General features: G+C 41.1%; 1 protein-coding gene across 1 annotated transcript in view; it reads left to right on the forward strand.

The window, feature by feature from the left end:
- Nucleotides 1–25486, forward strand: part of ubxn6 (UBX domain protein 6) — a 48155-nt gene that overhangs the window by 10478 nt on the left and 12191 nt on the right. The window contains exons 2-8 of the mRNA XM_068016542.1: nucleotides 183–337; nucleotides 1962–2020; nucleotides 4464–4595; nucleotides 7045–7142; nucleotides 12001–12076; nucleotides 13640–13724; nucleotides 14351–14567. Of these exons, the coding sequence (XP_067872643.1) occupies nucleotides 183–337; nucleotides 1962–2020; nucleotides 4464–4595; nucleotides 7045–7142; nucleotides 12001–12076; nucleotides 13640–13724; nucleotides 14351–14567 (822 nt within the window). The remainder of the gene's footprint in view (nucleotides 1–182; nucleotides 338–1961; nucleotides 2021–4463; nucleotides 4596–7044; nucleotides 7143–12000; nucleotides 12077–13639; nucleotides 13725–14350; nucleotides 14568–25486) is intronic.

The raw sequence follows: 25486 nt of genomic DNA on the forward strand, positions 1-25486 counted from the left end.
TGTATATGAAGACTCCTGTAACATCTTAGTTATATTTTGCTAGGATTGATGTGGAACACTTCATTACATGTAGCATTCACTTAAAAAAAAAGATGTTTGTTGGCATAGAAACCACGCACAGGTTTCAAATTATTATAGACTCCATACTGATAAACAAATTCTGTTACTGTGATCTTCTTTAGAAAATCCACAGAACCCAAATCCAAGGGGCCAGAGAAACCTCGTAGAACACCGGCTGAAGAATCTCAGATGGCGGCAGCTGCAGCTTTATCAAGACTGGAAATTAAGCAGCATCGGGGGCGAAGCACATCTGGATCAAGCAGCTTACAGAGTGAGGGTAGGTGGACATGGAAAGGGGAGCAAAATCTGCTGAGCCAATTAACCTTTGACTTTTGCAGTTAATGCACAGTTTTCACTGGGATTTGGTAAAGCATATCATTTGGGCCTGTGATATTTCCACATAGCTGCGTTTTAAAACCCAGCAGTAAGATTATAGGTTCTTGCACTTGCAAGTTTAGTTTGTGCTTGGTGAACATGTATAGAACTGTACTTCACTGGGATAAAACAGTGGTGGTGGAAGCAGTGAGGGAAATATGAGATGACAATTAAGAATATTGCACAGTATTAAATTGTATGTGCTGTGTATTTTCCCCTCTCCCTTGCAGCCCCCCCCCACTACCTGTAGTGCATTGGTGCCAATATGCTGAGCAGACCCAGTGACCATCCAGTGGAGTTCACTCTATATAATAGTTCAGCATTGGTAAGATAGAACTTCTGTATCGGTTACCATTGATAGGTCCAACACAATTTGTGGGTTACTTATGACCCACCTCCCCTCTTTTGAGCCTACATTCAAACTAGCCTGGCTGTGAACCTAGGGTCTTGGAAATGAGTGAGGAATGGTGTTCGAACTGAGACTGAGGGATGGAAAGAGGAAAAAAATAGTATTTTAAAATGCTGCATTAGAATAGACAAGCAGTCAATCTGCAACAGTGACTCTTGGGCAGGTCACTGCTTGACATTCTGGTTCTCTCCAAGTTGGCAAGTACCCCGAACAAGAAATTGATAAATTTGATAACCGATCAAAGTAGTTTGGTTAGCACATGGTGAGGCAGTAATAAATAAACTGAACAGGATGCTGGATATAAAGCCAAATAAGTTGTGTACAAGTCCCTGGAAATCATACTGAAGCTATAGAGTGCTCTGGTCAAGGTGTACCTGGGGTAACACACTGAGTTCCAGTACCTCCAACATGAGGGAGCCATCTTGACCCTAGAGGCAATGGTAAGGAATATACATCTTTTATTCCGATAAGCTAATAACTGGCTCAATGATCTCCCTTTCCTGTATCTTGCCTTCCTCATTGTCTGAAGCCAAGGATCTCAAACTGTTTTGGTTGATGGACCACTTTTCAAATGAATTAGTAATCATGACCCCCCCCCCCCCCCCAATCTAAATTATATCCCATAGTATGAAAGCGCTGCATATAAAGTGTTTTAATAATGCTTTTAAGAAAACAGATATTAGCAAAATGAGTGTTCCCGCTTCCCACTGCAGATTCTGTCTATCCTGCTCATAAGCACTTTCACATTATTTTATGGATCCCTTGGAAAGGGAGGGCCATGCCACACCAAGGCCTAGCCGCTGCCGGTAAAATGCGGCAGGGCCTTCTCATCGTCGGGGGTCGTGGTGGGCCTCTCCCGGCAGAATTTTCGGGCCTCCCCCGCCATGACCCCTGATGCCGGAGGGCTCATAAAATTCAGCCCAATGTGTTGAGAGAAACTGTATTCAGTGAATGGGCTGGGAAGTGTGTGATCAATCTGTCCACAAGAAGACAGCCATGCCAACACTGTGCACAATACCTCTGGTATAAATGTTGCCATGTTTCAAATCAGACACTGGGTTTATATTTTAAAATATGTAAAGAAATCTAAATTTTTCTGAATTTCTTTTTATTATAGTAAAGAAGGAACTGGCAGCAGAGGCTGCATTCCCTGAAGCACAAACTCTAAATAATCAGGTAAATCTTGTACCAATATTATACATTAAATATGCAGTCTTTTCTGACTGACCAAAAATTGCACCTGATTGACGTGTAGTTTGTAATGTTAAGTGTTTGTTCCTTATCTACTAGAGTTATTTTTTAACTCTAATATAAATTTAAAACTTCCCCCAATGGCTCAATTGGGAATAGCATCTGAGCAATACAGACCAATATTCACATCTTTAAGCAGTGCCAAACTGTCTCATTTGTTTGTGTGCCACAGGACTGGGACATGACTGCTCTCTGATTGTCACTGCCCAGGACCAAATTACTGACTTTGGTACAATGTAGAGTTGTACCAGCATGAAAAGTATACAGAAATATCAGCTACAGATGTCCAAAACATAATAATAATTATTATTATTATTTGAATTTTCAATAATTTTTTTAAAAAGCATTAAATTTCCATTTTGCAATGTTACTTAAATCAAATTATTATTTTTTTTTAAACGACAAAAAGTGACTTTGGGTTTTAAATCCAAATCAGATTGACGTAGTGAAATTCTGTGTTGCCTATAATGGCCCTATTGAACATAGTACAAATGTCCCAATGATCAATACAAATCCTTCCTCACCCTCCCCCCAAAAAATCTCAATGCTCCTGCCAACTGTTTTCCCATGTCGCATGATATTCTCCCCAGTAGTGCTTTAATATCCAGATAAAGAAAGGAACAGATGTTCTAGACATTAAAATACAACAACTTGTATTTAATAGTGCCTTTAACATAGTAAAACATCCCAAGGTACTTCACAGGAGCATTGTCAAACAAAATTTGACAACAAGCCACATAAAGCGATCCTAGGACAGATGACCAAAAACTTGATCAAAGAGTGATTAAAATCAGGGATGCTCGAGACTAGAATTGGAGGAGCACAGATACCTCGGAAAGTTGTAAGACTGAAAGAGATTACAGAAGGGGAGGGTGAGACCAAGGAGGGCTTTTAAAACCAGGAGGAGAATTTTAAAATTGAGGCCTTGTTTAACCGAGAGTCAGTGTAGGTCAGCGAGCACGGGTGATGGGTGAACAGGACTTGGTGTGAGTTAAGACACAGGCAGCAGAGTTTTGAATGACCTCAAGTTTACTGAGGCTCACCAGAGTGCATTAGAATAGTCAAGTCTGGAGACAGCAAAGGCATGGATAAGGGTTTCTGTAGCAGATGAACTGAGACAGGGGCGGAGTCGAGCGATGCTACGAAGATTAAAAATAGGCAGCTTTAGTGATGGCGCGAATATGTGGTCGGAAGCTCATGTCAGGGTCAAGTATGACACCGAGGTTGCGAACGGTCTGGTTCAATCTCAAAGTTGCCAAGGAGAGGGATGTACTCAGTAGCTGGGGAATGGAGTTTATAGCGGGCACCGAAGACAATGGCTTCAGTCTTCCCAATATTTAGTTGAAGGAAATTTCTGCTTATCCAGTACTGGATGTCTAATGAGCAGTCTAACAATTTAGAGACATTGCATTGCAAGGCTTTTTATACCCAGGCTTATAGTTAGTTGATTTTGACCGGCAAATTACAAGAGAATAAATTAATGACTCGCCCAAAGGTTCATATGTTTTATAAGGTTTGTTTATTTGAACATGAGTATAAATATAAACTGCAAAACAATTTCCTTACTGCTCAACTCCTAGCACTAGAATGTTCTGACAATATCAATCGATAGAATGCTCTAGCACTACAATGCTCAAATATATTATAAATAACAAGCACCTTGAAGTGGCCAGTTCTGTTGATTGTAATCTCCTTCCGACATTTGGTCGGGTTCCCTTATCTTCCGATAATCAGTCAGGTTCCCTCCTTCTCAATTGCAGTAAAGAGGCTACCTTAACAGTTTATTTTATAGCCTTTTCTTTTCATGTTGAGCAGAATCTTACATTGACACGGCCTCATTGACCTTTCGACAGTTGAGTTAAATCATCATGTCCAATAGTATGCTAAATTCTTTGTTTAAAACCTGGAGTTACAGCCCACCCCAACACTGTCCATCTTTCTTCGATTTCCGTCAGTAAATTTCCATAATTTGAAGACCACAGCAGCAGTTGGGGTTCATGGATTGGTTGGATAGCTTATGCATGTCTCAACTGTTGAGTTGGCCAACTCCCAGATTAAGATGCTTGCGGCATATCCTGTAGAATCTTCAAGGTCTGCTGTTTCGTTTCAGACACACAGGTCTCTTTTCCGAATAACATGCCTTTGTTCCTTCCTGATAACATTGTCTGGCCTTAATTTATCACAGCTCAGCAGGTTGATTTTAAAAGACTGAAAACCAGCATTTCTTCTATCAGCCCGCTTTCCAGCTTCCCAAGGCATGCTCGTTTAATGTCAGGCTAAAAACTGTCAGTTTGCTTCTTTTCTTTACAGAGGGGTCGAGAGAAGTGGTGGTGATCTATAAATAAAAAGTTCTTTATTGTGATCCTAGGGTCCGAGCAGAGCTGTGAAGGAAGATCGCACCAGCTTCTCTGTTACTGGTGTATACTTTATTTGCCCTTTAACAAATGCCTCGATCTCCAAAAGTGCAAGAGATTCACACATTAAGGAAGCTATTCTTATGGTAGGTTTTAAATGCAATTCTGTAGCTAAGCTGGTATTTCACAATATTGTTAATGAAAGTGGCCTTTGACCAGTTTTCCATTGACCTTTGTAAAGTGATGGGCTATGTTTTTAAAATAATTCTCATTTGGAATGGTTTTTGGTGTTTGAGTATTTTGCATGCAGGTGTCTGAGCTCCTTGTATAGGCATTCAGCAGAATAGGCTTAAATTTCTCCTGTGACTTCCTGTGTGTAGTTGCAGCATATGGCAGACAACATAGACCAGAAAGGTCCCTGTTCAGTCCCTGGTCTGTACTGTTAGCAGGTCTTAGTAGGGTGCTGATGGGGATCCTGCAGTTAGCTTCTGTTTCTGAGGTGTAAAATCCAGAGTTCCTACTTTGAGACATTGTCTAGTGACCCCTACTGGAAAATGAGCTTGTGTCATTGTCGTGCAAGAATAGGCTTGGGCTCAATTGCGATATCCTCGTGATAAAATAGCTTGATGTCTCTCTGACTGGGCACTTGTATGGGAAGAATAATCTCTTGGGTGATGTACCAGTGCGTGCCCAGTGCCTGTGAAATGATACGCAGCCAGATTCAACGTGGGTGCAATAGTGCAATGGTTATAGTATTGGACTAGTAACCCAGAGCAGTGAATTCACCTTGACATCAATAAATCCGAAAGATGATCCGGAAGCTGGTAGACTGTTGTAAATACCCAGTTGGGTCACTAATGTCCTTCCTGGGCTGGTAATTCAATCCACAGTACATGATTGACTTTCTGTGCCCTTTGAAGTGTCCAACAAAACTACTCAGTTGTGGTAAAAGAACAAAACTGCTATGAATCCTATTAACAAGAAAAATATCCGCATAAATGCCTCTGGGACTGCAGTGGTTCAAGAAAGAAGTCTAATGATGCAAATAATATAAATGTGGTCCACATTCGGAGAACAAATTTAAAAAAATATTCAGTACTTTTTTTTAAGAGCAGAGGAGGGGAGAAAAATAGAAAATCCGTATTGCAAAGACCATACCTTGATACTGTTATTCACATCAAATCTGGTCTAGAGTCATTGAATGATACAACACAAAAGGAGCCCATTGTGCCTGTGCTGGCTTTTTAAAAGACTTTTCCAAAATTGCAACTGAAATTGATTAGAGATCAGCTTTGTACATTTAAGGGACCGTGTGTGTGAATGATGTGTGCTGACCTCACAATAGCTGATCACATTCAGTAATATTGTTTGACCTGATTGTTTAATTGGTGTCTGGCCTATAGCAGACTAGGAGACTGAAATTTTTCCCTATCAAGTCACGAGAGCGCAGTTTTGAATGGGTGGTGTTTGAACAGCAAGAACCCCGAAAGAGGAGGAATATTCAGTGTTTCTAAGACTGTAGAAACTATGGCTGGCCTGGTAAATATTGAATAAAAGTTTGTTTATTGAAAGAAATTTGACTGTAATCTTGATTTTTTTTTTTTTAAAGGCATTTTTTTCCACAAATGGCCCTTTATTGTTGGTCTGGGTTCATTTTAACAAAGTCCTACTTGCCCGGAATTCAACTTGCTATATCCTGACCTACGCTAAGCCATGATTGCCTGACACCCTATCCTCGCTGGGCCTTAATGGCTCCATCTCCCAAACCTTTGAATTCAAAGTCTTTGTTTACAAATCCTTTTACGTCTTGCTACTCCTGACCTCTTCAACCTCCTCTGGCCCAATGTACTAGCTTGTGTTCTTTGATCTCTGACTTTAGCCTTCTGTGCAAACTCCTTATTTCTCCAAGTCACGTTTCAGGATCTTGGGACCATTTTTCCAAAGAGAGAATTTTTAAAAAATGTTTTGAAATGAGTAATACTATATGCTAGAGATTTTCCTGGGTTTGTGCCCAGCTGCACTGGAAAATAGGAGTGCTACAAATGGCCTTGGCACCCCTGGGCTGGGGAAGGGAAAATCAAAGAGTTCCCACTTGTGACACTACACAGTCGTGCCTGCTGGAAGTGCAGAGGTAGGTATGTGTGTGTCCATTATATTTATATATTATTTTAGATACATTTGTTAGGTGAGGGCAGCATCTGGCTAGGCTGTAATGTCCTTGACATTTGGATATCATGCCTGCACTTGTGTTGAGGTCCATCTATGAATATAATCATCACTCAGGCGATGCACTGGAGGGTGACTGGCATCTGAAAGGATTAATTTCAAAAGGGAGGCAAAAGTTTGGGATTTGTAAATGTTGGATGTTTTAATCAATTATCTTTGGGTATATCTAATGAGCACTTTAGTAGTTCTGCATGTATTGTATGGTGGGCTGCATGTCCACAGCATCTTTTCAGTCAGGCTTTCAGCCACCTCTCTTTTACTTAGTGTCCATTTCCCTTGCTCATTCTCAGTGTGACATTTTGAATAATAAAAGTGCAAATTGCTGTGATCGCACATCCTTTCTAAATAGATCATATCTTTCCAATCTAGAAATTTGCTGATGATCCTGTGCGAGCCTCTATAATGATGATTCACACATTTAACAAAGATAAAGAGAGAATAAAGATTGCTTGTGAAACTCTTGGCAAGTAAGTAAAGGACAAATATCGCTTCCATTTAATTGATTTCAAATATGGGAATGCCTAAATGTAATTGTGTTTGTCATGTGCATTTTTGTATAGGTATTGGACTCGGAAGCACATGTTTTGTTGCCAGATAGTCTGTCCACTTCAATACCTGATTGACCACTAAACTATATTTTGATATATTGTTTAGGTGACTAGAGAAATAAAATTGGGTTTAATAGGAACATATAAATAAACCAGTTTAACAGTTACGCATTATTGCAAAATATTTATACATAGGCCATTTGGCCCAGCAGGCCCATGCTGGTGTTTATGCACCACAGGAGCCTCTTCGTACCTTACTTCACCTCACCCGACGTATCCTTCTATTCCTTTCTCCCTCATACTTATCCAGCATCCCCTTGAATATATATACGCTGTTTGCCTCAGCAAATCTTGGTGTCAGTAAGTTTCACATTCTAACCACTCTCTGGGTAAAGAAGTTCCTCCTGGATTCCTTATTGGATTTAGTAGTGATATCTTGTATTTATGACCCTGAGTTCTGGTCTCACCCATAAGTGGAAATATCTTTCTGTGTCTACTCTATCAGTCCCTTTCATAATCCTAAAGACCTCTATCAGGTCACTGCTCAGTCTTTTTTTCTAGAGAAAAGAGCCAAAGCCTGTTCAATCTTTCCTGATGGGTATAGCCTCTCAATTCGATATTGTTTCAGTGAATCTTTTTTTACGACTTCTCCCTTGCCTCTATGTCCTTTTTTATAATGTGAAGACCAGTACTGTTCACAGTAAATTTCTCTAGTAATTGCTCATCTCCTCCAGCCATTGAGTTACAGACAGTTGCTTTTGTACTTCTCCTGATATTTTTATCTATCTGAAGTTCCACTGTGAACATTTCTGTACTTCTTCTGGGCTCCTTAACTCTTTGCCCCTTTCCTCAGCAGGACCTTTGAATTCTTACTTATTTGGATTGAGAATTGCCCATTTCGACTAAATCTGTAACTTCTATCATGAATTTCCCTGAAAAATAAACACAACCGCATATGTTTAAAAGGTTCTTGAGATCTGTGTCCCACTTTTTGATCACAGATTCCACTCTGAATGTTTTCCCAGTGTTGACAGTTTAAGAACAGTTAAGATCGGAAGCTTGATGTTGTTGAAATGGCTGTTGTAATATCGTGTCCTTAACCCTCTAGTACGACCTTCTGGCAATCTGAAATTATTATCCCTGCATCTACACGCAGGATTCCCCCAACTTCATACTATTTAAACTTACTAAGAATTTTTGCTCTGAATAGAGAAGAAACAGCTAGTGGTGAAGGAGTTAAATGTTTTTCTCCTGAGTTTTGCTTGGAAAATTCAGTTCCATAAACAAGTGTTTATATGCTGGGTCTCGCAGATTAGTTTCAAGGTTGTTGTTGACTTTTATGTTTGAATTTTAAGTTTCCTCTTTTCAACATTTGTTGTTAATTACTTGCCATTCCTTCGATTATCTGTTTGAATACCTCTCCGCCCTTTCTCTCGCTCTCTCTCCGCCCGCGCTCTCGCTCGCCCTCCCCCCCAGCTCTACTATTGCACACTTCTCCCTGACCCACAGAGTCACTTATTGCACAGAGGAACACTATCGAGTCCCTGCTGGCTCTCCCAGTCCTGTTTCCCCTGCTCTAGCCCCATAGCCCTGCAACTTTATTTCCTTCAAGTGCCCAGCCAATTTCCTTTTGAAATGATTGATTGTCTCTGCTTCCACCATCCTCGTAGGCAGCGAGTTCCAGGTCATTACCACTCGCTGCGTTTGGGGAAAAAAAAAATTCTTCCTCATGTTCCCCCTGCATCTCTTGCCCAAAACCTTAAAGCTATGTCCCCTGGTCCTTGTACCATCAGCTAATGGGAGCGTTTTCTCCTTGTCTACCTTATCTAAACTTGTCATAATTTTGTACACCTCTATCAAATCTGTTACGACCGAGAGGGGAGGAATGCCGTCTTTTCTAGTTCCACTTCTCCACAGGTCACAACTTATATTTTTTTGAAATGTTTACCCAGTTGCTGATGCAGTCAATCATCTATTCTTTATCCCAGAATAAAATACACTAACCGGGTTTCTTTAATAAACAACAAAATTATCAGTTTATTGTAAAACAAGACTTAACCAGTAACGAAGCAAAGCATTAACGCACAGATTGAAATATGAAAGTTCCCTTTTTTAAACTCCCCAGACACAAACTGAAAAAATATGGAAATTCTCTCTGTAGAGGTCTGTTACAAAAAAAAGGCAAAGAAGAATACTTTGGCCAAATACTTGCTAATTCTTGAAGAAAAAAAGAGAAGATATGGAAAGATATCAGTTGTCCCTTTTTGGTCTTGTGTCCCAAATATGAATAGATGGCTGTCACTGGGATCTTTTGAGAGCAGTTCTTTTCAGGCGGAATTGAGGATCAGTTTGGCAGGCTTTCTGGGAGAAATGCGGCATCAGAGGTAGCTGGCAGGCTTTTCAGGAGAAATGCAGCATCGCTTTCTCTACTTCTTACACATGACTCTCAGGAAGTTCTCAAAGAGATAGATGATGGTGAGCTGATGGTGGCTGCTCTCGTGGCTGATTTTCTGCAACTCTTAAAAACAGTTCACGCCCCAACACACTGTGCAAAGCGAAACCAAAAATGATATCTCAAGAGTTAAGCCTCCTGACCCCTATAAATCTTGACCTGTCACTTCTCTGTAAACATCTTCCCCAGGTCACCAAGGTTTCTATTTATTGCTTAAAGCACATGACTTCCAGCACAGTTGTTTTTCGACAACATCTCTGTTCGTTCAGTGAACTGTCAACAACAAAGTAAAGTCCAGCTTTTATGAAATCTTCAGCCTTCCAATGAATCCATTTCCACAATTTAAATACAAGTCCTCAAAAGTGTATTTTTGGTGAAAAAAATAGAAGCACTCTCATAACAAATCTCCCCACAATCTCCTTTGCTTCAAGGAGAGCAACCCCAGCTTTGGCAACCTAATCTTGTAATTAAAATCCCTCATCCCTGGAACCATTCTGGTAAATCTCCTCTGCACCCTCTCGAGAGCTCTCACATCCTTCCTAAGGTGTGGTGACCAGAGCTGGATGCAATACTCTAGTTGTGGCCTAACCAGAGCTTTATGAAGGTTCAGCATAACCTCCCTGCTTTTGTACTCGATACCTCTCAAGATCCCATATGCTTTGCTAACTACTCTGTTATGTCCCTCCACCTTCAAAGATCTATGCCTATGAATCCCCAGATCCCTCTGTCCCTGTACACTATTCAGAACTGTGCCAATAATTCTGTATTGCTTCTCCCTATCCCTTCTGCTAAAATGCATCACCTCACATTTCTCTATTAAATTCCATTTGCCGTGTGTCCACTCATTCTGCTAGCTTATATATGTCCTGTTTCAGTTAGTTGACTTGTATCATCCTCACTGTTGATGATGCCAAACTTGGAGTGGCAAATTTTGAAATTTTGCTCTGTATTCCAATATCCAAGTCATTTTTTTTATATATACATAGTTAAGATCAGGTGAGGAAGGATCAAAAGGCTCCCCTCTTGTCCCTTTCCTTGTTTGATCACAACAGAGTTTATTTCTTTTAAAAAGTGGATATGCTTACCAATTCAGTGAGTGTGGAACCCTTTATGTGCTATGATCATAAAAGAAAAAACAATCGGACAGGTTTTCTTGAGATTAAACAAGAGGTTAGTTTTATTGTACTTAAAAACAAAACCCGATCTAAGTAAAATAATATATGCTCCAACTTTCTGACACATGCGCGCACACATACACACAGACAGGTTACAGGTGGAGAAGAATAGATTGGTTGGATTAGAGTCCAGAACAGTCTGTGGCGTCTGATAATTCTGTGGTCTTCTGGCTGAACTCGGTCCTGAAGTTTCTGACTGGTAGATGTGCTCAACTGGTTCAGGGTTTTCTTGGAGACGGTGATGCAGCTGGTTTTCTTCCCGGGGTCTCTGTCTGCAGCAATGATAGGCCTGGATGGTTACAGCCAGCAGGCAGGGTTCGAACTTGCAGGGTGGCCTGGAGAGTGAGAGAGAGAGACCCACTTGGGTCTTTCACTGGAGTCTCAGGTACTTGTCTGTCTATAGAGAGAAGGAGCAGCTAGTTTCATACAGATGGTGACTCTGTCACATGATGGCCCAGTATTCACTCTCTTGCAATTTAATGAGATCATGTCTAAGAATTCCAATCTCTCTCAGGATCCCATTGTTTCAGTGATTACCCTTTGAGTGGTCCATCTCCACCAGGATGAATGTTCCAAGATTGCCTTTAATAGTTTGTCAATAAGGAAAGGCCTTATTCTGGTTAGAGATTTACTAGATCTACCTCTCCACCTCGATACCTTGGAATGTCGGGTATTTAGATGCAAGTTGGGGTGGCCATTTTAGCTGCTAGCAGTCATCTTTTATCAGTTCTTTGTCTCCTTTTTTTTGTAAAGTTTAATTCAGGTTTCCAACTGATGGATTGAAAAAATCATTATTCCGCATAGCACGTGTCCATGACAAAATTAAAAATTAAAAAAATATGCACCCATACAAGCAGTGGTCCTAGCACTGAGCCTTGGAGAACACCACTGTTTACCATCTTCCACCATTTGCCTCTCTCGCTCTCTCTCTCTTTGCCCCCCCACCCCCTTTTCTTGCTCACCCTCTCACTCTCTGCCCTTAACCCCCAAAACAACCCATTTTTTGTCTTCAGGTATTGAGACCTGCAATGCCTTTCCAATGTTTTCAGCTTCTATTCCAATTTGAATTTTCCCCCTCTTTTTATAAAAAGAACTAAACTGAGTTTCTGTGTTATCCTTTAAGCTATGTAAAATTTATTTTAAATCACAGATACATTGATAACATATGCAATAACCCAAGTGAAGAGAAATACCGAAAAATCAAGTTGCAAAATAAAGTCTTCCAGGTAAAAGCCCCATTAATTTTCTTCTTTCCTTCGCAAAATGATTTGGTTTGAAGCACTATCTTTAGTCATGTAGTGGAATGCGATGTGTAATGTCCCACGGTTGGTTGTTTTCATGGAGAATGAACGGAATCAAAACACAATCTCGCAAAACCGTGGTAAAAATACAGAACCTCATTTAAATTCCATTTTTATTAACTGATTCAGTTACAGTAATTCAAGACCCATTTCAAAAGGCAAGCAGTGTCACGGTTAACAGGAGCACTTGCCCTTGAGACAAAATGTGCAATGACGATTTGTTTTTAAATTTCTTGAAAATGTATTCAAGTTGATGGTAGTTGGGGCATTCAGTCCACCAAATACTTCCACATCAGGTTCAGCATTGTTAGATGTGGAGTAAAGCTTCCTGTACTCCATGCCACAAACTTGGGGCATTCCTCCCACCCTCCAACACAGTGAAAGTGTGACATTTTCCCAGTTTTGAAATCAACCATCCTGTGGCCTCCCTGAACGAGTCCCTCAATTTAATATGGAACCTAAAACAGTTCAGTTCTGTAGACCAGTGTGTATTAGGAACTGTATCTTGGCTGCTCAAAAACCATTTCACTAAAGATCCTTGCAGACATATGACCTGAAATGTGAAGAGTGGTGTTGGGACATGTTGCCAAGAAATGCAGAAACTTACTTTAGTGGCAAATGTGACTGACACACATTTGAATCCAAGGGATGCTTTAATCTCCGCCTCTAAATAAAAGCTCCTTTTCTACCAGAATGAATATTCCCATTTCCCACTTCATTAATCACAAGCATAAGTACGGATGAAAGCCAATTGAATCCATTCATGGCATCATCTCCTAAAAAGCAAGTGTCACCATTGCAGCAACCAACTACTTCTTGAATGACTCCAGGGTTGTTCCATTCCCCTGCCAGAAAGGCTATTTCGGGCTTCAACGACTTTTTGAGTGAAGTGCATCCTGATTTTTATTTTTGTATTGTACCTGCATCCCTTTGCCCTACAGTTATATAACTTGCTACAGAGCTGTGGATTAATCTTTTCTATTCCAGTTTATATCAGTAAGATTCCCTTTCATTCTCTCCCTTTGAAGTCTGAAGAGTAATGGTTTAACCTCATAACTCAGTCTTCCAGCATTAGAAATAATCTCTGCATCACCTCTATGGTTTGGTGTCTTGGTGACTGGAGCTGAAACAAGCATCTATGGGAGGGGAAGGAGGAGGGGGCATGCTGGCAAAATGACTCCGCATTATATTAGTTTGGTTAATTGCTGCTCTATAATGACAGTGTTTGAGAGTTGATATCTTTTTTGGCTTTTTGCTTAGCTAGTTCGCCACCATTTATTATGAAAACATGTGTCCTTTTATGGATCTTCCAGGATTACCAAATTGTAGTTGATTTGTTGACTTCACCTTTGGCTAAGTTTTTCTTGTTCTCATAGATGAAAATAAATTGAGATTAGCAGTCAAATGTTTTGAGTAGGTGTATATTGAAGAATTCTCTCTCCCTCTCTGTATGGTCCCACCTCTCCATCTCTCTTGCCCTGTCTCAAGGAAAGGATATCTGAACTGGAAGGAACACATGAATTTTTACAGTCGATTGGGTTTGAAAGGAAAATGTTGAGCGTATCAGGACAAGGTAACGATGAATCTTTAGTAACTTTAGATTGTTCAGAGATGCAGCTAAACAATGCAGAGCACACCCAAATTTCTCCTGATCAGCCACTGTGGACCAGCTCGCTATCTATTTGTGTTTACTGTAGTCGTGTGTGTGCGCAAGTAGTAACATCGGTGCAGAAGTGGATTAGTGCCTGCTTTGAAAAGTCTGACCCTTACTTGAATCATTGAGCTAAAATTTCTTCCAAGGTTCTTTTTTGTTTTTCCCTATTCGACCAAAAAAAAATTAAGAAGTTTGATAGTCACTCTGCCCATTATGGTCTAATGACCTGAAGTGACATTGAAATAACACACCTTGAAAACAATCTTGCCCTGTTTTTTTTTTTCCCCCGCACCCCTGCCTTTCATCAGCAGGTACTCAGTGAATGGCCCAATTCCTTGTGTTAGTGCTTTCGATTTAACTTTGGGGCTAGTCCAAGTTTGTAGCTTCCAATTGCAATGAAGGAGTGGAGCTGCTCTGGTATGAACAGTGCTGCTTTCTGTTCGTGTCAACACTGCAGAGAAGGAGAAACCATCGAAGTAGGATTTCAGTGTGGTGTAAGAAATTAACCTTTTATGGTGTGACTTAAATTTTTAATATTTTTATAGAAAATGAAGATTTTTATGTGTTAAATGAGGAATATGTCACCACATTTGAAGAGCTTAGACAGTACAAGGATGATCTTTTAAGTGCTGAGCCTGTTAGAGCACAATTGGATCGGCGGATCCAAGTTTTCCGGCCCTCGCCCCAGGCAGCAAAATTTGAATTACCCAGTGACTTCTACAACCTGACTGCTGATGAAATTAGACGGGAGCAGCTGATGAGGTAAGGCTTCATTCACACACAGGTGCTGGTGGGTTGCAGTCTCTGGTTTGATCATTGGAAGAACCGTTGTATTTTTAAAAATTAGATATGTTTGGATGAAGGCGGCCTGATCTCATCCTTCCAGTGTACCAACCCCAGCCATCTCCTTACTGCAGCGTTTTACATTCATCTGAACAGCTGAACTCTGCACTTTCTTGGTACTGCACTGAAGTAACGAGATTATAGTCTTGAATCCGCCACCTTTCAACTCTGAAATGAGCCAAACTGACGCTAATCATTTTGGCAAAAATGCTTTGTTTCAAAATAGTCATTTAAAGCTTTGGGAATTTTTTTCTTCTGTTTTATCTGTAGTATGTGTTCCAGTTGCAGATTGCAGTATAAAGTCTGCTTTCAGCTGCTTTCCCAGTTGTCAGTAACAGAGCCTTGTGTGAACGATGGCTCACTTTACAGCCTGCTAACACCCTATCTGTATTTAATCTTTTCTTGATAAATAAACCATATCATGCTTCGCTAGTCTTGGATTGTACTTTTCCTTATTTCTGTGTTCGGGGTATTGATGTAACATTTGGGGACATGATTATTCATCAATTACCATTATCCAGTGTGGGAGGGGGTGATGGTTTTCTACTATTCTGCAATATGGTGATATGACAAATGTCTAGAAGCTGAGCAAAGAGGTAAGTTTTTCCAACTATCTCTTTCCTTACTCGATGACAATTTTTATATGACCTCATTCTTGTGAAGCAAGGCCTTGGGCTGTTTTCCTAAATTACAGATGCTGTATAAAGGCAAGTTCTTTATTATTAAGCAGTGGGGTTTGGTTTTGCACTGTTCTGCATTATAGAGCAGTGAAACAGGTTTACATTGTTCAGCCTTCACACAGTGAGTTACAGATCTCTGCCTTAAGCCACACACAGCTCAGCTGCTCCTATGTACAAATTAGTGAAGGTTTCTTCACTAATCTCTTTGCCTTAATCTTGATAGAGCTGCTTTTGTGTTGTTGGTGTTACCAGCTCCTGACACATGAGTCTTCCTATGGATAGCCTTAGCAAATCTGGCAAGTTTATCCTTGACTCCTGTGGCAGTTGCACAGCAATCTAATGAAAGGAAAGTTTGAGATCACCTTTTAAGAGTTTATGTACACAAGGATGGCTATGGAGGGTGAAGGGAGACTGGAGACGGAGCGAGGGAGAGGAGCATGGCGGGAGCGGAGGTTTTAAACACGCCGAAAGCCCAGAATCGGAGATCGAGCGAGAGAGAGGAGCACGGTGGGAGCAGCAGGAGCGGAGCAGGGAAAAATCGAAAAGTGATATCAGAGTGACGTCGCAAGCAACAGAGAGAGCAGGGAAACAGCCGCCGGGGTGAGTATACAGGTAAGCTTTTAATTTAATTTAAACCAAACATCACAGGCAAGCAGATAGGTGATTTGTTTGGGGACAAGCTACCTGTTTGGTGAGTATCTGGTAAGTGATTAAGGTCCATTCTAACCGTAACATTTAAAATAGTAAAGGAACTAGCAGTAAGCTTAATAAAATATATTAAAAGGAAAATAAATTTAAAAATTGAATAAAATAATTAAGTAGTTAATTAAAACACATTAAGGATGGCAGGACAGGTGATGCATGTGGGAGCTCCTGGATGCCAGTGTGATCTAGGGCAAATACGTCTGCAGTAAGCGTTTGTGGCTCGAAGAGCTTCGGATTAGAGTCATTGAACTGGAGTCCGAGCTGCAGACACTGCGACACATCAGGGAGGGGGAAAGTTACCTGGACATTTTGTACCAGGAGGCAGTCACACCCCTTAGGATCGGGTCTTCTGATTTGGTCAGTGGTCAGGGACAGGAGAGTGTGGCTGCAGCTGAGGCAGGTAAGGGGACCCAGAGGACAGGAGTGCAGGAGCATCAGCCTTTGCGATTGTCCAACAGGTTTGAGGTTCTTTCAGCTTGTTTGGATGAGAGTAGGGGCTACAGAGTGGATGATCAACCTGACCGTGGCACCATAGTACAGGAAGCCATTCAAGTAGAGGGAGAAAAAAGGAATGTAGTGGAAGTAGGGGACAGTATAGTTAGGGGGATTGACACTGTTCTCTGCAGCAAAGAGTGAGAGTCCAGATGGCTGTGTTGCCTGCCTGGTGCCAGGGTTAGGGACATCTGCTCAGGGCTGGAGAGGAAATTACAGTGGGATGGGGAGGATCTAGTCGTCGTGGCCCATGTAGGTACCAACAGCATAGGCAGGACAAGGAAAGAGGTTCTGCATAGTCAGTATGAGGAACGAGCACCAAATTAAGAAGCAGAACCTCAGAGGTAGTAATCTCTCGATTATTATCTGAGCCCATGCAAATTGGCATAGGGCAGATAAGATTAGAAAAATTAATACATGGCTCAAAGACTGGTGTGGTAGAAGTGGGTTCTGGTTCATGGGGTACTGGTATCAGAACTGGGGAAAGTGGTGGTTGTACCATTGGGACAGTCTACACCTGAACCATGCTAGGGCCGGTGTTCTAGCGAGCCGCATAACTAGGGAATTGGAGAAAGGTTTAAACTGAATGGGGGCAAGGGATCAAATTTGGGAAGATATGGTAAATCAAGGGGTAGAGACAAGGCAAGAGAGAAAAGTATTAATATGGGAAATGATAAACAGACTGTAACAGGAAGGGACAGAGCGTACAAATCTAAGAGTAAATCAACAGATAAGGCTAGAGGTTATAAAAATAATAAAAGGACAAAACTAAAGGCTCTGTATCTGAATTCATGTAGCATTCGAAACAAAACAGATGAACTGAGAGCGCGAATAGAAATAAATAAGTACGATCTGATAGCCATTACAGAGGCATGGCTGCAGGACGACATAGATTGGGACCTGAATATTGAAGGGTACGTGGCATTTAGGAAGGGCAGGAAGCTAGTAAAAAGTGGAGTGGTAGCTCTGTTAATTAATGATGGTATTAGCGCAGTAGAGAGAGATGACGTAAGTTCAGGAGATTAAGAAGTAGGATGTAGAAGCAGTTTGGGTAGAGATGAGAAATCATAAAGGCAAGAAGTCACTTGTGGGAGTGGTGTACAGGCCACCTAACATTAACCACACTGTAGGACAGAGTATAAAGGAAGAAATAAAGGCAGCTTGTCAGAAAGGTACAGCAATAATTATGGGGGATTTTAACCTACATATAGACTGGAAAAATCAGATGGGCAGAGGCAGCCGAGATGAGGAGTACATAGAATGTTTTTGGGATAATTTCTTGGAACAGTACGTTCTGGAGCCAACCCGAGAGCAGGCTATACTAGACCTGGTATTGTGCAACACGATAGGATTAATTAATGACCTCATAGTTAAGGTGCCCCTAGGTAGCAGTGATCATAATATGATTGAATTTTGCATTCAGTTTGAGGGAGAGAAGGGTGAGTCCAAGACTAGTATTTTAAACTTAAATAAGGGCAATTATGAGGGCATGAAAGCAGAGCTAGCTAAAGTGAACTGGCAAGTCAGGTTAAGGGATAGGTCAATAGAGATGCAGACATTTAAGGGGATATTTCAGAATACACAGAATAGATACTTTCCAACGAGGAGGAAAAATTCCAAGGGTGGGACCCACTATCAGTGGTGAACTAAAACAGTTAAAGATAGTATCAAACTTAAAGAAAAAGTCTATAATTGCGCAGAGATGGGAGGCAGGTCAGAAGGTTGGACAGAATATAAAAAATAGTAAAGAATGACTAAAAGATTGATAAGGAAGGTGAAATTAGAGTACGAGAGAAAGCTAGCTAGAAATATAAAGACATTAAGAGTTTCCTTAGATATTTAAAAAAGAAAAGTTAAAGTGAGCGTTGGTCCTACAGAAAGTGAGTCTGGGGAATTAATAATGGATAATGAGATGGCAGATGAACTGAACAGATATTTTGCATTGGTCTTCACTATTGAGGATACGAGTAACATCCCAGTATTACCTGTAAGTCAGGAAATGGAAGGAAGGGAGGGAGGAACTCAAGAAAATTATAATCACCATGGAAGTGGTACTGAACAAATTGTTGGAGCTGCGGGCTGACAAATCCCCGGTTCCTGATGGACTTCATTCTAGGATGTTAAAAGAAGTGGCTAGTGAGATAGTTGATGCATTAGTTCTAATTTTCCAAAATTCCCTAGATTCAGGGAAGGTTCCGTTATATTGGAAAATAGCGAATGTAACTCCTTTATTCAAAAAGGGAGGGAGACAGAAAGCAGGAAACTACAGGCCAGTTAGCTTAACATCTGTCTTGGGGAAAATGTTAACTATTATTAAAGACGTTATAGAATTATAGAATAGCACTTAGAAAAATTAAAGGTAATCAGGCAGAGTCAACATGGTTTTGTGAAAGGGAAATCATGTTTAATCAATTTATTTGGAGTTCTTTGAGGGAGTTACATGTGCTGTGGATAAAAGGGAACCGGTGGATGTACTGTACTTAGATTTCCAGAAGGCATATGATAAGGTGCCACATCAAAGGTTATTGCAAAAATTAAAAGCTCATGGTGTAGGGGATAACATATTGGCCTGGATAGAAGATTGGCTAGCTAATAGCAAACAGAGAGTAGGCATAAATGGATCATTTTCTGGTTGGCAAGATGTAACGAGTGGTGTGCCACAGGGATCTGTGCTGGGGCCTCAGCTTTTTACAATTTATATAAATGACTTGGATGAAGGGACTGAAAGTATGGTTGCTAAATTTGCTGATGACACAAAGATAGGTAGGGAAGTAATTTGTGAAGAGACATAAGGGGGCTACAAAGGGATGTAGAGGGGTTAAGTGAGTGGGCAAAGACCTGGCAAATGGAGTATAATGTGGGAAAGTGGGGAAATTGTCCACCTTGGCAAGAAGAATAAAAAAGAAGCATATTATCTAAATGGTGAGAGACTGCAGAGCTCTGAGATGCAGAGGGATCTGGGTGTCCTTGTGCATGAATCGCAAAAGGTTAGTATGCAGGTACAGCACGTAATTAGGAAAGCTAATAGAATGTTATTGTTTATCGTGAGGGGAATTGAATACAAAAGTAGGGAGGTTATGCTTCAGCTATACAGGACATTGGTGAGACTACAACTGGAGTACTGTGTACAGTATTGGTTTCCTTATTTCAGGAAGGATGCAAATGCGTTGGAGGCAGTACAGAGAAGGTTTATTGGCCTAATACCTGGAATGGGCGAGCTGTCTTACGAGGAAAGATTGGACAGTTTAGGCTTGTATCCGCTGGAATTTAGAAGAGTAGGAGGCGACTTGATTGAAACATATAAGATCTTGAAGGATCTTGACAGGGTGGATATGGAAAGGATGTTTCTCCCTTGTGGGAGAATCTAGAACTAGCGGTCACTCTTTAAAAATCAGGACTTGCCCATTTAAGACAGAGATGAGGAGAAATTTTTTTCTCTAAGGGTCGTGAGTCTTTGGAATTCTGTTCCTCAAAAGGCAGTGGAAGCAGAGTCTTTGAATATTTTTAAGGCAGAGTTAGTTAGATTTTTGATAAGCAAGGGGGTGGAAGGTTATCGGGGGTAGGTGGAAATGTGGAGTAATCAGTTCAGCCATGAACTTATTGAATGGCGGAGCAGGCCGAGTGGCCTACTCCTGCTCCTAATTTGTGTGTTGGTATTTTTTTTTGATTGGCTTTTTCTCTGGTGATGGTGCCCCTCTTTCAATGGACCCGAGCAAAACATGTCATTAACAGACTATTTGAATAACTTGACAGTAGCAACAAAGAAACTTTACTTCGCAAAAGTGAAGATTTTATAGAAGTTATTGGCTGATTTTTATCGATCAAAAATTGAATGACGTTATCAAATTCTGGTTGTGACCCTCTTTTCCCCCAAATTATGAATCAAATGTGCCAGTGTTTCGTTGTAGCGGTTGCTAAGGGATACGTGAGAGCAGGCAGCATTGCCAGAACATGCAATTTTCGAAAGCAGTCTGTGGCTGTGCTTAAGTAGAAGAATCAAGTTTGCACTGAAGCAAAACTAAAAGGGACTCTTTCAGTTCCACTTTATTGTTGTGTTGGGATATAGTTTTGAGAATGGCGTGTTGTCGAGACTGAGCAGGTGGGTGAACAGGCCGTTTTAACCTCTGCATACGTTGCATCATTGACTTGCGTTTTTGACCATTTTCAGAGCCTAAGCTCTGCACAGAAGACCTTGCTGTCTGAGATTGGGAACTAAATGTTGAGATTCATAGGCGCCAGTCTGTATCTAGCCATACTGGTACATTTGTTGTGCCTCTATGGCACTGTGCTAATTTGGCTATAAATTGTTCAAGTTGTTGTTTCTCTGACTTTGTTGTACCATTTTTAGATTACTTTCCAAGCCAGAAATATCTTCTCCATTTTGAGTGTGGTGTGTGCAGCAATGGCACGGAGTTTGGTACAGATTTTCTCTGTGTCTCTTTGTTCTTGTTCCTGAAGATGTCTCCTGAGATATAGCTCCATGAGTACTGGCCCACATGACCATTCTTCTCTCCATCAAAATCACATTTGTCATGAAGGTTCTTACATTAATATTTTTTGATGACTCGTGTTTAAAAGATTGTGAAAATTGATTCATTTGAAAGACCGAGGAGATGCCTGGATTTGGTCCTTTTTGAAAGGGTTACTGGAAGGACACTTTGGATTAAAAAAAAAACACTGGAAGAGACCATGAAGTGCTAAAATAAACATAAGGAGCCTAGTTGGCTATTGGAGTTTACAGAGAAGTCACATGTCTAGGTTTATGGTCAGGAGTTTTGGCTTTTTGATTTGGCTTGGACCGTTTGAATGCTAAGTTGGTGTATAGGTTGCTAAGAGAGAAGCCACCCAACTCATCCTTTTCTACCTGTTTTGGAAAATCTTCTGAGAATCCAGTGTGATAGCTAAAACCACTGATGCTGTAATTGTTCCGAAAAGCCTGCAAGACTACTCCTGAACAGAACTGTTCCAGAAAGATCCCAGTGACAGCCATCTGTGTGTACCTGGACGCCAGACCAAAGGCCATCTGGAACATTCCATATCTTATCCTTTTTCTTCAAGAATTGACTTGGCCAAAGTACGTTTTAATAGTTGATCCCTGAGGAGCCAGTTTTTTCATTTTTCTTTTATTTTTTTTCCTTCAACTGGTGTGTGTGTGCGTGTGTTAGGCTATTTTAGAAGGGTATATATTTATTTATACTTGCATATTTGAAACTGTGTTAATGAGCAGAATTAAAGCCTGGCTACCCAACCCGAACCCAGCTACGTGTCGAAATTCCGAGTGCCACATTCGGGCTCGGGTTGGGTATGGCTGGACACTGCTTCCGGGAAGTCACAGTATCAATCTTGCCCATGATTTCCCATAACACCAGCTGCAGGAATAGGCTGCTGCCGGAACAGATGAAGGAAATTCGTGTCGGGTCGGGTGCGGGTTGGCTGTGGTTGGGTTGGGCCCAAGTCAGGTTTTAATTTTATACCTGAGCCAGGCTTTAAGCAGAATCACAGAATTCTTATCGTGCAGAAGGGGGCTATTCGGCCCATCACGTCTGCACCGGTTCTCCGAAAGAATAATTTACTCAGTTCTATTCCGCCGCCTTCTCCCCGTAACCCTGCACATTATTGCTTTTCATATAACAGACTAATTCCCTTTTGGATGCTTCAATTGAACCTGCCTCCATTACACTGTCAGGCGGTGCATTCCAGACCTTAACCACTCTCTGCATGAAAAGGATTTTCCTCATGTCACTTTTGCTTCTCTTACCAAATACTTTAAATCTGTTCCCTTGTTCTCAATCCATTCACAAGTGGGAACAATTTCTCTCTATCTACTCTGTCCAGACTCCTCATGATTTTGAATACCTCTATCAAATCACCTCTCAGCTTTCTTTTCTCCAAGGAAAACAGCCCTAACATCTCCAGTCCGTCTTCATTACTGAAATTCCTCATCGCTGGAACCATTCTCGTGAATCTTTTCTGTACTCTCTCCAATGCCCTTGCGCCTTTCCTAAAGTGTACTCCCAGAACTGTATGCAATACTCCATCTGAGGCCAAAATAGTGTCCTTGCTCTTGTACTCTATGTCCCTATTAATAAAGCCCAGGATACTGTATGCTTTATTTACCCCTCTTTCAACCTGCCCTGTAATCTTCAATGACTTATGCGCATATGCACCCAGGTCCCTCTGCTTCTGCACCCACTTTAGAATTGTATCCTTTTGTTTTATATTGCCTCTCTACGTTCTTCCTACCAAAATGAATCGCTTCACATTTCTCGGCATTGAACTTCATCTGCTGCCTGTCTGTCCATTCCACCAACTTGTTTATGTCCTTTTGGAGTTCTACGCTATCCTCCTCACAGTTCACAATGCTTCCAAGTTTCATATCATCTGCAAACTTTGAAATGGTGTCCTGTACACCAATGTCTAGGTCATTAATATACATCAGGAAAAGCAAGCAGGACAAGCTTTGCATCTTTATTGAATAAGTCTTATTTTATAGTAAATCAATAATTTTGTTTATTAAAGAAGCTTGGTTGGCGGATTTTTTTATTCTGAAACTAATATAGAATAATTGGCCGTATCGGTAGCTGGGTAAAACATTTAAATGTACGTTGCAACCAGTGGAGTAGTGGAACTAGAGAAAGACAGTGCATTCCTCCAACCTCGGTCGAAACATAGAATTGGGGACTCGTCCGGGATAATCCAAAGCCGACGCAGTGCAATTGTAAGTGGGGTAATAACAATTGAAAAGGGGAAAAGGATAATGCCAGGTTTCTTGTGCATTAGCGTAAAGCTTATACTACCGGAATGGCTACTTTTGATAGTGCGGTTGTGCAGCAGTCAGGGATAAATTATGATTCTTTTAACGGCATTGTCTGCTGATGAGCTGTTCCGTGTGGCTTAGTACTTGAAGTTAGATATTAGACCAAAAGCTCGAAGACCTGAAATTCAGAAACTAGTGGCAGGAAAGCTGAAGATTGAAGTGAAAGAGCCAGAGGGACAAGTAGAATCAGAAGAAGACAAATTAACACTGGCACAGATTTAGTTGGACAGGAAGAAGTTAGAGCTAGAATTTCAGGCAAAGGAAAACACAAGGGAAAAAGAGGAAAAGGAAAAAGAAAGGGCATTTCAAAGGGAGTAAGCAGATTGGCAGGAGAGACGGCAAAAGAGCGGAAAAGGAGAGAAAAAGGGAATTTCAAAGGGAAAGGGAATACAGGCTTAAAAGGCTGGAACTAAAAAAGAAAAAGTGGTTTTGACTCCAGGAAAAAATCTGATGAGGAAAAATCTGACTCCAACGCAGGATCCAGTGAGGAGCTGTTTCAGTTTGTACAAGCCTTCCTGAAGTGAGGAAAGGGACGTGGAAGCATTTTTCATTTCTTTTAAAATGATAGCTAAATAGATGAGGTGGCCGAAAGAAAACTGGACAATACTCATACAAAGCAGATTGATTGGCAGAGCTCCTGAAGTTTATGCTGTACTTTGTGAGGAGGTTTCTGCAGATTGAAATGGCAAAAAAGGCTATTCTCACTGCTTATGAATGGTTCCTGAGGCTTACAGGCAGAAATTTTGGAAACTCCGGTAACAGCCTGGGCAAACTTGCATAGAATTTCAGAAGGTAAAGCAAATTAACTTTGATAGTTTGATGCAAGGCATTAAAGGTGGTGGCCACATACTAGACCCTTTGGGGTAGGGGGAATAGTTCTTCAGGAGGAATTTAAAAATTCACACTATCTAAAGAACCCATGTAGAGAACCAGAAGGTTTCGACAGCCAGACAGGCATCTGAGATGGCTGATGATCACAAGCTTGTCCACAAGTCCAAACCCTTTTTCTGTCAACCCCGCAAATCCAAAAGAGATAGAAGGTGGAAGGGTGAACCAGAACTGAAAATGCTGAGGGTGAAAGTGAGGTCTAGAGGCCTCAGTGTTTCCATTGCCACAAGGTGGGACACCTTTGTATGAGTTGCTGGAAGTTGCGGGTTAAACCCATTGGGACTTATTGGGGTGTACAAGGTCAATACAGAGAAAGGCCCTGACCGAGAGTGTGACATCAAGAGCTGTAGCTCTGACTGCAGCTGTAAGGCCAAGTCAAAAAATGCTGTGAGTGTGGGGGATGTGAACAAGGTACCGGAGAGCTATAGGGAATTCTTTTCTAAAGGAAAAGTAACTCCTAATCCCTCAAGTGAGGCAGTTAAACCTATAGTTATACTTGGGGATACTGGAGCCATCCAAACTCTTTTGCTGGGGAAAGGCATTACTTTTCCACCAGAGAGTGCTTTGAATGCCAAGGTTTTAGTGAACGGTATCGCAGGGGAGTATATACCCATAACTTTTGTATCGGATGCATCTAGAGTGTGACATCATGTCTGGAATGGTAACCGTAGGAGTTGTCCATAGTTTGCCTATAGATGGAATTGACTTACTCCTGGGGAATGATTTGGCAGGAGCGAAGGTAGTATCTTCTCCAGTAATCCCAGAATGACCAAGTGAATTCAAGGAAATACAGTTGCAGGAAAAGGTTCCAGGATTTTTTCCTTCATATGTAGTGACCCTAGCAATGCCCAAACAAATTCTATTGTCTGAGGTCAAACTGGCACCACATATATTTGGCTATCTGAAACTTTCTTTGGAGATTTGGTTAATCGGAAGAAAATGTTCAGTAAATCTTCTCTGATCGAGGCTCAGCATGCCGATCCAGAGTTAAGTAAAGTGGCACAATCGGCTCAAACTGAAGCTGAGGCAGAGGGAGTTCTGGAATGCTACTATATTAAAAATGGGACTCTGATGAGGAAGTGGAGACCTCCTCACAGACCTGTGGTGAAGAATGGACAGTGGTTCACCAGATAGTGGCGCCGCCCAAATATCGCCAGGAAATATTAAGGATAGCCCTTAAAATTTCTATGGTGGGACATACAGGGATCCGGAAGACTCAAGCACGTATAAGTCGACATTTTTACTGGCCAGGTCTT

The sequence above is a fragment of the Heterodontus francisci genome, chromosome 36 (genome assembly GCF_036365525.1).
Source record: "Heterodontus francisci isolate sHetFra1 chromosome 36, sHetFra1.hap1, whole genome shotgun sequence".
NCBI lineage: Eukaryota > Metazoa > Chordata > Chondrichthyes > Heterodontiformes > Heterodontidae > Heterodontus > Heterodontus francisci.